Genomic DNA, 12,894 nt, shown 5'->3' with positions numbered 1-12,894 from the left:
AGTCCAGCGAACATCTCCTCATCGTCCCGGTAGGGGCACCGGGACTACAATTCCCAGAGCCCCGCGCGTGGCATGGCGGTACCCGACGGTGCCGGGGAGTCGTGAGGGGAGGCGGTGGCGGCGGCTCCGGGACCGGGTGAGGAGCCTCGGGCTTCGGGTTCTGGGCTCTGAGCCCCGCCCGCCGCGCTCGGGGAGGGCGGCAGCGGCCGCGGCGGGGGCACGGCTGGGCTTGGGGCGGACCTACCGGGCCGGGACCTGGCGCTGGGCCTGGAGGGGGAAATGGCGGTGAGGGACCGTGTCCGCCTTCAGCCGTGTCAGGCTGTGCCAGGGAAGGAGGAGGGGGATCTCCTGGATATGGGGGGATCTCCCGGATCAGGGGTACGCCCGGGGTCACTCGAGATCACGTCATGGGTGGCAGGAGCTCCCCCCTCGCACAGCTGGAGGCGAAGGGTCCCGATCCCACCTGTGGGGGTGAAGATCCCCACGGCCTGAGGTTCCGTGTCCTCCCTTGCCATGAAACCCCCGATTCCTACTCTGGAGCGCTTTTATTTCCCTTTAGGCGACGCTGTTTGACTTCAAAGTGATCGCTTAACCACGCACTTGCTCGAGAGTCTCTGCCTCGAGGTTCCCTTTGCCTGTGTTTGAACAGGGGGGTTGTTGCAATGCCGTGTGAGTCAGCTGGAGCTCTTGGTGCCAATGCTTCCTGCGAAGCTTCTCTGCCCTGTGTGTGCAAATCCAGCAGCAGAAAACACAAGTGTGGGCTGCTGCAGGTGCTGGTGCCACTTTGATTCTCAGCCTTGTGTTTTTTTGCTGGGCAACTCACATGTCTGGCCTGAGAGAGGACAGAGCACTGTTTGGTGGGTGCCACGACATGAGGCTGGTGTTGGATAAGGCTGAAATTTAGATAAGAGGAGGATTTATGTGCCTTCAGGTTGCTCTGCACTCACTTCAGCCAATGGAGGCTCCCAAGGTGCTTTTGCAGGGATTGGGAAGCAAGGAGGGGAGACACAGACCTTCAACCCTTTGCAAGATAATCCCTCCCTCGTGTGCATTTGGAAACTTGATCTGGAGCCATTTTCACAGTCTCTCTTGGATCTGTGATCCTCCTTGGGCTTGCCCAAGGAGTGAGAAGTTACTGATGAAAGAGCAACATCATTTATTTGTCCAGGGGTTGGGAAGAACTCACGCTGTGGAATGAGAGGCTTTTGGGAATGACCTGTTTGTTAATGAATTCCTGGCATTTTTTGTTTTGCAGGAGCAGGATGTATACACTGCTGTCAGGGCTCTATAAATACATGTTCCAGAGGGATGAGTACTGTGTCCTGATCCTGGGTTTGGACAATGCTGGTAAAACTGTAAGTGCTGTTTATCACCATCACAGGTCAATCTTTCTTCAGCTGTATCATGAGTTATTTTAGTGCTGTCACAGCAAACAATCAACTTTTTCCCCATTGCTTAAATTTAGCACAAGCTTTCAGGGATGTGGCTGAGGCTTTGGTAATCCCATAATCACCTATGATCCCTTCTTTCCTGGCTAAAATAGGGAGCAAGGAGAGTGTTTTGTCCAGAATTAGGTAGGGCAGTATCTGCTCTAGCAGGATTCTGCAGAAATTAAATTGTCTCAACAAGTAAAATATTTGGCAGTAAATACTTTGTCTTGTTCCTTTCCAGACCTTCCTTGAGCAAACTAAAACCCGATTTAACAAGAACTACAAAGGGATGAGTTTGTCCAAAATCACAACCACTGTCGGCTTAAACAGTGAGTAAATCTGTTTGGAATTTTTTCAGCTTTCCTGCACAGTTGGACAGCAGCTGGTTCTTGTTTGAAATAGTCAAGAATTGACGAGGGCAGAATAGTTTTCACTGGATTGTCTTTCCTTCTTTCCCTCTAGTCGGTACTATTGATGTTGGCAAAACTCGGCTGATGTTCTGGGATCTCGGCGGGCAGGAGGAACTCCAGTCACTTTGGGACAAGGTTAGAGATGTGGGGTTATTTTATTTTAATTTATTTTATCTGTGCAACTTGTCCAGACAAGCTGTGGCTGCCCCATCCCTGGAAGTGTTCAAGGTCAGGTTGGATGGAGCTGGGAGCAACCTGGTCTAGTGGAAGGTGTCCCTGCTCGTGGCAGGGGTTGGAACTGGATGAGCTTTAAGGTCCCTTCCAACCCAAACCATTCTGTGTTTTCTTTTAGAAGTGGTTTTGTCTCTTTTAGAACTGAACCAGTACAATCATTTGGCAATCACACAGACTTATTGGTAACCCCATTACTCCAGAGATTCAACTATATCTGTGCAAGATGAGCCAAGATAATGCCTAATATTTGCTTTATTGTTTACAGACAGCCATTACCAGCCCATATCTGGGGTTGTGCCACAGAGATAAGGTTTTGGGGGACACAGGTGAGCTTTTTCACCTGGTGTGTTGAGCAAGCAGAACAGGCAGCACATTCTGTGTGTCTCCATTCCCTCCCAGAGACACACTGGGGAACAGCTGGCTCTGACTGGCTGATCTTTCCACGGGTACCGAAATTTTACCGAATTGTAATAAAATCAGGCAGAGGAACAAAGAGTGCAGTGGATTGACCCCAAGCTCTGTGTTCTCCCTGCAGTACTACGCTGAGTCTCACGGGGTGATCTATGTGATCGACTCCACGGATGAGGAGAGGCTCTCAGAGTCTAAAAGAGCTTTTGGTGAGTACAATCTGAGGAAAACAGACCTGAAAGGTTGCATTGAATGAAACTGTGATGCAGGAAGGAGCCTCTGGCTTCATCCCTCTGTCCAGATAGCCTGTACCATGCATTTATAGAACTCCCAGAACTGGCTAAACCTCTGGGTTTATTTCTGTGCTTTGCAGAGAAGATGATTACCAGCGAGGCTCTGGAAGGGGTTCCCATTCTGGTGTTGGCCAACAAGCAGGATGTAGAGGTAAGATTCCTGCAGATTTTCATAAATGAGCAAATAAGCCTTGGAAAGGTGAGCCCTGCATTCATGTTAAGTTTGTTCTACATTCCTGGGCTGATCCTATGGGTTTTTCCTGCCACAGGAAATACTTGCTTTGAATTCAGGTATTTGGGTTTTTTTTTCCAGTGACATAAATGAGCTTCCTACAGGCACATAGTTGTGAACTCTTGATGTAAACAGAGCAAACTACATAGCAATGGTGGGTCTTTCTCATACCGTGACTGGCTACATTGACACTGTTTTTTCCTGTTTATTCAGAGAAGAAAAAAAAAAGTTTAGTGCACTAATTGTTTATGCTGCTCTTGCAAAACAGCACAGCAAATGTATGTGAAGCATTATCATCCTTTTTCCCATAACTTGATAAGATCTGTTCAATGAAACATTTGTTTGTCCTAAGGCATTCCATCAATGTCAGCGGGGAATGATGAGGAATGCTCTTTTCTAGTAACACAATTGAAATTCTTTCCAGCATATCCAAAACTGCAAAGGTCTTGGTTTGGATTTGCAATATGGTTTAAATTCTTTCCGGCACATCCAGAACTGCAAAGGTCTTGGTTTGGATTTGCCAGGTTCGTGGGTGGAACAGTGTTTAGGCGACCCATCCAGGGGCATCCTCCTCTCCCCCGGTATGGAAAAAAGGAAGGAGAGTGCCTAAAGTGGTCGTGGTGTTTTCCATGTGTTCTTCCTGCTTTCCTGTGCGTTGTACCTGGAATTCCATGGCTGCAGCTCCAGTGATTCATCTCTAGATGGAGCCAGAGGCTTCCAGTAGGATTTGGAGGGCCAGCCCTGGCAGTTGGGATCAGTGTCTGTTCCAAAGTATGCAAATACTTCTCAGCTTCTTCCCCTGGACTTTACACTTGTCCAAGTGATTGCACTTGTGGGAAGTACTTGAGACTTCCATAGAAATCACTTTGGCTTTACAGGAGGATTTGGTTACACTTCACATGTGCAGCACAACAGATTGAGTTTTGGATGATGGTGAGGTTGTCTAAGGGATTAGCTGGTCGTGGAATTAAGAGAAATGTAGTTGAGACAGAACTCCAGATTTATGGCCCTGACTTCGCTGTGGTCTCTGGGATGTGGGAAAGTCATTAAGGGTTAGATAAAGCTTATTTTTCAGTAACAATTCAGGTTCACTTAAGTAAGGGTTAGAAAACTTGGTGGCCTGGTTCTCTTCCTCCAACATAGCAGAATGGAAAACCTCTGGAATAAAACTGAACATTAATGGGTTATCATTGGTAGAGATTTTTCTGGATCTCCACACATGTAACTGTGGTAGGGAATTCTCACCAGCATCCCTCTATCCCGGACCACGACGAGGATAAGAGGTATGTTAACCTTGCTGGGACTTGCAGATGGATGGTAATTCTGGATGATGACATACAGAGAGGCCAGCAAATACATCAGAAGTAGAACATCTGACACAGCTGGGGGCTTTTTGAAATTTCCATAAGGTAACACAAGTTCTGACTCAATGCCTGAACTCGCATGAGGTGTAAGAACTGTGCTGTGAACAGACACCACTACCCCAAGGTTGGCTGTGTCATCTCAGCACTGCCAAACACAAGTGGTATTTGGTCATATCAGGGGGTGAAACACAGTCACAGACTGCAAAACACCAGTTCTAAGATTGTGACAGTACTGAATGTGATGTTGTGTTGTACCAGGAGAGCGCTCTGTGCTCAGCAGGGGCTTCAAAACTGGATCTCCTCATAGTTAATTAAAAGGCTGAGTCAAACGTGTGTTGTGGAGGGAGTTTGGTTTGGTTTTTAATGAAACTGTTGCTTTGTAAGGGAGTTAAATCTCCAGTAAATACCAATTCCTGTGGACTCCCTTTCAGCTCAGAATGGCACTTTTGAAAATAGGTTTTACTGCAGAAAAAGCTGCAAAGTAAGAACTGATATTTGCTATTTGGTGTGAATGCAGCTGGTTAAAGTTTATACAAGGGCTGTATTTCTGAGCTGTGCAGTGAACTGTTATAACTTGGGGATAGAATGGCTTGTTATGGAACACTGTTGAAAATACTGGAAAACCTGAGCTGGGAAAAAATACCATCTGAGAATAACCAGGTGTTGCAGGATGCCTTTGGGAGCAAGTTTTGCCATCCTAACCTAAAGATAAATTCTGGAAATTTAATTTGAAACCTCCAGAATGTTGAAAAGCCTCCATGTGTCTGTGGAAAATGGTGAGTAGCAGAAACTCATTTCCACATTGTTGTTAGAAAACAGGCCCTTCTGTAAGAGAGAGCCCTTCCAGTTTCCAGCTGAAGACCTACCACAGCTCCCCTGTAAAATTAGTTTTAATTTAAATAAGCTTGTTTAAATTGAGGCCATACTATGGCTTGTTTTAATCTGAACAAGCTTAAGCTTTAATTTAAAATAAGCTTGTAAAAAAAAAAAGTAGCCCAGAACCAGTCAGGTTGGTCAGACTCTTCATGGAACAGGCCGCTCACATTCCTGCTGTTTCTCTTTTAGTACCGTTCTGGTGATTGATTACTCTTGAGATGAGGTTTTATCCTGTAAGGTTTTATCCTAACAGGAGACCAAGCAGCAGTGTTGTCTTTGGTGAATGGATAAACTCCACCATTTTTTGGCTAAAACTCACCTTGCTGCTTGACAGATTTTTTTTTTTTAGGTGAGCGATTAATGAGTCCTAATTTGGATAATGCTGTTCTGAACCCAGCTGATAAAAAGAATTTGCTTTAGTCCTGGCTGTATTGTACCTTGAGGGGCCTTCATGAAAAGGTCTTTTGCAGTGTTATTTTGGGGAAGTTGAGATGGAAATATGCTTTGACATGTGTTGGGTGAGGTTCCTCCAAAGCAGCTCCTGAAAGGTCACCGTGGGTTGTGTTGTTGTAGTGGGCACTGTTGATGTGGTCACAGGTCCAGCTTTTGGGTTGTGTGGTTTCAGCTGAGGAACAAAGCACATTTGGAAATAAATACTTTGTAGCGTGTCTGGGGAGGTCTCTCTTGGGAAACAAGGGGAACTTGGAAGCCACAGCTGACATTTTCCCCTGAGCATGAGAAGCTCAGGTGCCCCTTGCTGGAATGTCAGATAATCTGCCTCATCCTCTGCTTTAAGATGAGATTCCAGTTCATGGCTTCCTCTCAAACACTAAGACAAGGCTCGTCCACACTGGTAGTTTGGTGATGTCCCTCCACTGCTCTACTTCATCTAGAGGGGGAAAAGTTACTCCACAGCACAGGAGTGGTGTTGTGATGCAGTGGCACCCTGGTGGAACAACGTGGAAGGTGCAGAGTCTCCTCAGAAGCAAAACCCTGATGCAAATTTCTATGGACAGTTCTGTGGGAAGTGGGGCAGGCCACGGTTATACCAGAGTGTGGGAAAGGGAAGCGATGACAGTAGATTATACTAGGGAGGAAAAAATGACTGTAATTGTAAGCAGCACTGGGAAAAGTGGACTCTCAAAGGGCCTCAAGGGTGGGTGAGGGGAAGGATGTGGGTGTGTGCAGGTGTGCTGGTCTGCTGACTGGTTTTGGGATGTTCATTGCCTGACTGCTTTGTCCTGTAGACATCAAGGACAGTGTGACTGCTCTCTCTTGTTGTCTCCTACCTTGAACACTTCCATATTTTACAAATATTTTAAAATATATGGTCATTCAGAAAAGGGGAAGTTGTTATGCAATGGTATTGAATTTAAAGCTTAAACTATATTTCAAGTAACATTTACTCAATTTCCGCTGCCTTGAGAGTTACCCTTCCTGCTGCTAAGTTCTCATTGACTGAAGAGAAAAAAAGACATAAAAAAATAGTTCAAATTACTGACATGCAGCTCTTCTTCCTTCCCATTTGTTGACTAATTGATTTGTCCAGAGCTCTGGCTTAAACCAGGAGGCACCTGCACCTGCCTTTCTTACTGGGCAGTGAACACCATACCAGACTAAAGCAGCATGTTTTACAAACCCATAGGGAGTGGTTGGTTGGTTGTTGTCTCTTACCCATCTTCCAGACTTACTGGTACAAATTCTAAGCCCCAAGTCCAGTCTGACTCCTCTAAAGTTAGTATTTGTTTGGGTTTTCTTAATTAGCTGTTCTCCCTGTGGCTGACAGTTCATTCATATCAACTGCACATTTTTTGCTTTGCAGAAATCCTGAATTAAATTGTTAAGAATTTGGTGCAGTGATGTCAGTAACATTTTTGGGTATGGTTTCCAGGTCATTCATTGAAAGGGCAAGTTCGAAACACAGCTGAGGTCATAAGAAAGTACAGTCATCAAAAGTTGCACAACTGATGGAGTCAAGGAGAGTGGGTGAACTGGGTGTTGTTAAACTCATCTCAGGAGTTTAAGGGTTTCTTAAGAACCCTTCTTATTTATAACTGTTGATGCTTACTTGTTGTATGGTTATCTCCACGGAAGTTTCCTATACTTAATTTCTCCAGAACCAGTGTTTTGCAAAATAAATGGCTGATTTCATTAATTTCCCTATTTCTGTTCTCTCGGAGTTCACATCTGCTTGGCCGATCCTCAGGACCCACAAGGGTCCGATTTGGCATTTGTGTAAACACTTTGTCCAGAACATGTGTTTGGGCCTCACTGACAGTTCAAAGCACATGTTTGAGCCATGTTGAAGGTCCAGAATGTCCTTGCAGAGACAGGAGGAAAGGTGGGTTTGTGACCAGCTGAAGTGCTTAAGTGGCTCATCCAGGGCTTCTGAGGAAAGAGCGAGCACTGAGATCAGGGAAGGATCTAAAGGCTGGTGATTTCTCTTGTAGCTGCTCCGTGTGCTCAGGGAGGTGCAAGTCCAGACTTCACTAGGGCAGGTTTGCTTTTGTTGTGTTTGTAGCTCTAAGAATCAGATTTTTGTGGTAACACTGTGATCTGTGTCAGGAAAGTAATACACTTGTTTATCAGGGGGTTTATGATTTGTGTTGTAAAGCCACTTCTCAGCAGCCTTCTGGCAGAAGTGCAAGACCTGCAGAGGGTCAAGAGCACAGTGACATCAGGCATCAGAAAACGTGGTGCCAGCGTTTCTCTGAATGCACACAGACAGGTGCAGCGTGGCTGTGCCTGTGGCAAGGAATGTGCTGAGAACTTGAACAAAAAATCACATCCAAGCCATTTTGTGAGAGTGCCCAGGCTGCTGGCAAAGGGTCAGCTGGGCTTGCAGCAGGTCCAGCATTTCAAAAGCCTTTGTAAATAGTAAAGCTCTTGTTGTGTCCTGGTGGACAGGAGCTGTGTGTGATGGGGGGGTGGGAGTGTGATGAGGAAGGAGGAAGGAGTATCCTGAGGGAGTGCAGGTTGTGCTCATTTTCAGGACTCTATGTGCTTGGAAGTGCCCAAATGTGTGGGTGTACTGTCTGCAAAGAGCATTCTCGTTGGTGAAAAAAAAGAATATGTTAGTTTTTTCGGAATGTAAAGAGGTGAGTTTGCTGTGTTGGTGGGTGAGGGGGTTTGACCTCCCAGCATTGCCATCCTGACTGAAGCAGGACTGCAGACATGGTGGGGATTTGTTGTGGAAGAAAGTCTCTATCTCTTGTAGCACAGAAAGCAAGCTCTTCTTTGGTTCCCTTTGCAGACTTGTCTATCCATACCCGACATCAAGACAGCATTTAGTGACTGCATTAACAAAATTGGGAAGAGAGACTGCCTGACTCAGGCCTGCTCAGCCCTGACTGGGTGAGTATGAGGATGGATGGAGCTTTGGTTGACTGAGCAGCTGTGGGGTGTCACACACAGAGCAGCATTACAGGATTTATTAAACCCCTGAAAGGGAGCTGCGCTTCCTCCCAGCTCTGACTTGTTTGTGAACCCTGGACGTGCACCAGGTCAGTAACTTCATCTGTAAATCCTGCCAGTGAAACCCGATGGAAATGTACTGCTGGCTGAGAGCAGCAGACTTCTCCACACACAATAATCCTTGCAGATGCTGGCTTGCTGCAGCTCTTGGCTTTTAGGTTAAGGGGTCAGTTGAAAATGCAGCTGTTGATGTCACTGCCAGAGAAATGGGTAGTGCTCTGCTGCTGTAATTATGCTCTCGCTTTCATATTCTTTGATGAGCTTTATGATGTGGGTAATATAACAGTCTCCAAGAGAGTCCTTACACAGGGATGCCTGTGGTTCAAAATCTGATGACTCAAACAGACCAAAATCTGAGTGTACACAGCTGCATGCCACGACCTTGACCAACCCACTGGGTTCTTGATATCTCGGCGTCGCTGCTGCACCTCGAGTCTTGCAATCCTTTGGTTACACTTTCAGTTCTCTGAGTGAAAAGTGCTGTTTGCTGCAAGTTGAAAGTTCTGTTCCAGATGGCAGAAACACTCCTGGCTGAATTTCTGCCTGTGCTAAATCCAGAGCTTTGAGATTTCTTCTAAATCTAGCAAGAAATCTGTGTTATTGTACGAGCTACTGCAAAAAAAAACCCTCTGAAAACCATGAAAAAACCCCTCTTAAAAAACCTCCTAAACCACAGTAAAAATCTGTTGTCTGCATTGCTACAAAAAACACGTGCCATTAAGCAGATAAGTGACCAGAAGAGCAATGTTTAAGCACTGACTGGAAGAGAAGTATTAGATGAGAAGCAACCTTTTCAAACACTTCGAGTTTTGGTCTGTGTGGAATTTCCTTTCAAAATTCCAGTTTGAGCTTGCACTAAAACAACAAATAACTTGTGGAAACCCTGACTGGGGAGCTGTGCAGACCAGCGAGGGGGTGACTTGCTTGGCAACCCCAGCACAGATTGTTAACAGAAAGATGGAACCAGGATTGCAAGATCTGATGCAACTAATGTGAGGTTTGTGGCAAAATAACCTCAGACCAGCTGTCAGGTGTGTTTGATGCTTGTTCATCCCAAGGTTTCCACAGAGTTGGTGACTAAATTGGCTGTAGACACGTACAGACACCAGAAAAATAAAGGATGGATTTTATATGCTGAGTTAGAAGAAATCAGATCCCTATTGTTTGGCTCTATGAGAAATAACACAGCAACGGCAATAAATAACAGCAGGGCAGAGCCCTTCCCTTTCTCCTGTAAGGGCTCAGGGCCTGCCTGAACCAGGTTTCTGTTCTTGTTTGCTTCTTGTTGTTGGTTTATTTTACAACCTTATCTGTTTATCTTCCTTCCTTAGCAAAGGGGTGAACGAAGGAATTGAATGGATGGTGAAGTGCGTGGTGAGGAACATCCACCGGCCCCCAAGGAAGAAGGACATCACGTAAGGAATTCCAAGGCAGCCAAGGAACAGACAGTCTTTTTCCACACAGTTTTGTGTTCCCTTTAAAGAAGGTGATCCACTGGATTCCTATTACGCCTGATTCTTCCCTGAGTTTGGAGACAAATATTCTCCTTCTGTGTCTAAAAAAAACTTGAGCCAAGGATTCCAACTGGGTGGGGGGTGGGAATCTCTTACATTAAGTATTAAGTCTTTGGCTTGAGAGCATCCTATGTAGCAACCTACACATTGTTGCAGATGCAAAGGACTTGATTTTCTACTGTTTTACTTTGTGATTCCTGATTTGTTAGTCTTAACAGGCTGGAGGCCAGTGGCATGAAGGAACTCCTGAAGGAACTGTGTAGGTGAATGTGGGAGGGGAGGAACAGCCTGGGGAATGGCTGTCCCTCCTGACTGAGAAGCTCCCTTGCTGCTGCAGCCCCGTGATGTCTGCAGGGTGTCACTGGCCCTGTGATGCTGCTGTTTGTGTAGTGGGGAGAGACAGTGTTGGTTACAACTTGATTTTCAGTGGGCGTGAGGACTTGTAACTTTGACCTGTGGTAAATTCAGGCGTGGAAGCAACTGCACAGTGGTCGTAGGATCATGGAATTGTTAAGGTTGGAAACGACCTCGAAGACCATCGGATCCAACTGCACAGTTGTGCACTGGTTGCAATGGGTATTCCTGCCAGGACACGGACTCCAGAAGCACTGCCCTGCTCTGACTGCCAATCTCTTTGTGCATTCTCTCTAATCCTAAGAGTAATTGGGATCTTCTGTAACTGGAATGAATCGGGGCCCTCTCTGTGATCCTTCTCGGCCAAAACCAGAACCTCTAGGCAGGGAGAAATCAGTATGCAATAAAGCTTCCTACTCCTTTGAACTTCTCTGGCTGAAACAAGTGATGTTTGGGAATAGCAGAACTTGGCCCTCTAGTTTTTTTGAAAGGTAAGAAAGAACAGAAAGGCAGCACTCAGAGTCAAACAGTGCTCAGTTCTTAGCTCACCTACTCAGCCAGATCTGCTGATGTATCACTTATATTTCCCTGAGTATCTCCTTTTGCATGGGTTTGGTGGTGATTTGGCAGTGGGTGTTTCTCCTGGCCTTTTTTAGTTACTCCTGGTGCTGTTTGCTCACAAAATGAAGGGACCATTAATCAAGCTGAACTTGAGCATGTCAGCAGTGTTTGTTTAAAGTCTCTGAGCTGGTGTGTGTCAAAGAACTTTCTGTGTGCAACTCACTGCAGATTTTTTTTTTTTTTTGGAGAAAGAACATTCATTCACTCACATTTGGGTCAAAGGGCAGCTGGGCTGTGTCCTTAAGCACATGAAGTCAGTGGAAATAGTTGCAAACTGGGAAGCAGAATCCTGCTTTTCCTCACCTAAGAGAAGTAAGGCTCCTGCAGACCTACTGACCCAGTCAGGTTTCTTGGTGTGCTCTGTGAACGTGGAGGATCTGTCAGAGATCACTCACCCGCTGTAGGAGATGGCACTTTGGGTGCTGCACGTGATGTAGGGCTGAGATTTTCAAGAGTACAAAAGTTTTGGAGACCCAGTGACCACTGATTGTCAGGGAAATCTCTCTCACTGGACTACCTTGGAGAGCCTGACTGTTTTCCAGGTGACTTTGTGGCCCTGGCTGTTTTGGTAGATAGGGTTGGTACTGACAATTAAGATGTAAAGCAGTAACCAGGGAACAAAAGTACCTTGCTGAGAGAGAAATCACTTTTGTCAATTAGCTTGAAATGTCTGCCTTGTGGGATACCAGGGGCTTTCCAAGCTTTGCACATACTCTTTTCAAAAAATCTCTTGATCTCCCTATTCCCTGGGAGACGAGGAGGGGAAAAAACAGTTCCTAGACACAGACTGCTTTGTTGCCCATATCAGCAGGGGGTCTTAAATGAAATGAAATGTTTTGACCTCAGGATTTCAAGTTCTCAGGCATGGGAGAGCCTTTCTCCCACAGACATGCCTGAGCTGTGGTAGATATGTGATGGTCATAACAAACCAGGGAGGATTTCTCTGAAACCAGCAGTGAAAAGTTCACTCTAATTCAAAGCTTCCAGGGCAGGTACCAGGTGGGACATTTTTTGTATTTTGATCATAACTTTAATAATTTATCCCATTTTAGACTTACAGGAAGCACAGACTTATCTAAACCGCTTAAGTGACCCACACCACCAGACTTCAACCAGAGCAAGGACATTTCTGAACAGTTCAGTTGAAATCAGGTCTTCAGATTTTTGATACGTTTGCATCGGGCCCACTTCGCCCGTGCCAGCTCACACCAATGCACTTCTCTGAAGAGCTGCTTTGTCTTCCCAAGGTGAAAGAGATTCCTCACATGCACTCAGTAATCCCTGTTATCATGCTGCACATGAGATAAAGGTGGTTGTCTAATAAGCTCAGCAGTGACTGCACTTGCCATATTTGAGCATTGGCAGATGGTTGCATTTCTCTCACCCATCTGGAATTTCCTACGCGAAGATTTATTATCTGGGAGCAGCGGGAGGCAAGAGCTAAAAAACCCTTCTGAGGCTTTTTAGAATCCCAGTGAGTCTGCTGGCAATCCTATCTTCATTTGGAACTCTGAGAAGACACAGAGTGACGACATTTTGGCTGGTACAGCCTAATCCCGTCCTGTCCTCACTCAGGGACGTCTCGGGAGTGCTGATGTCAGGGCTTATCCCACTTCCCAGGACATCCTGTCCCACAGAACCAGGGGGAAAATACCAGGACAAATCAGACACAGCTTCATGTTAA

At 45.9% G+C, this 12,894-nt stretch overlaps 1 protein-coding gene across 1 annotated transcript; it reads left to right on the top strand.

The window, feature by feature from the left end:
* Window positions 1-70: 70 nt before the first annotated feature.
* Window positions 71-11,015, top strand: ARFRP1 (ADP ribosylation factor related protein 1). The gene is made up of 8 exons (XM_050314071.1): window positions 71-136; window positions 1,256-1,355; window positions 1,672-1,759; window positions 1,893-1,975; window positions 2,610-2,691; window positions 2,856-2,926; window positions 8,501-8,601; window positions 10,053-11,015. Exons 2-8 carry the CDS (start codon window positions 1,263-1,265, stop codon window positions 10,138-10,140), a joined length of 606 nt encoding a protein of 201 aa, XP_050170028.1. The 5' UTR covers window positions 71-136; window positions 1,256-1,262; the 3' UTR covers window positions 10,141-11,015.
* Window positions 11,016-12,894: the final 1,879 nt, after the last annotated feature.

Source organism: Myiozetetes cayanensis, unplaced genomic scaffold, assembly GCF_022539395.1.
Source record: "Myiozetetes cayanensis isolate MyiCay16 unplaced genomic scaffold, myiCay2020 scf19, whole genome shotgun sequence".
Classification (NCBI taxonomy): domain Eukaryota; kingdom Metazoa; phylum Chordata; class Aves; order Passeriformes; family Tyrannidae; genus Myiozetetes; species Myiozetetes cayanensis.
Note: the sequence above shows the minus strand (reverse complement) of the source record. Positions and strands in the feature narration are given on the sequence as shown.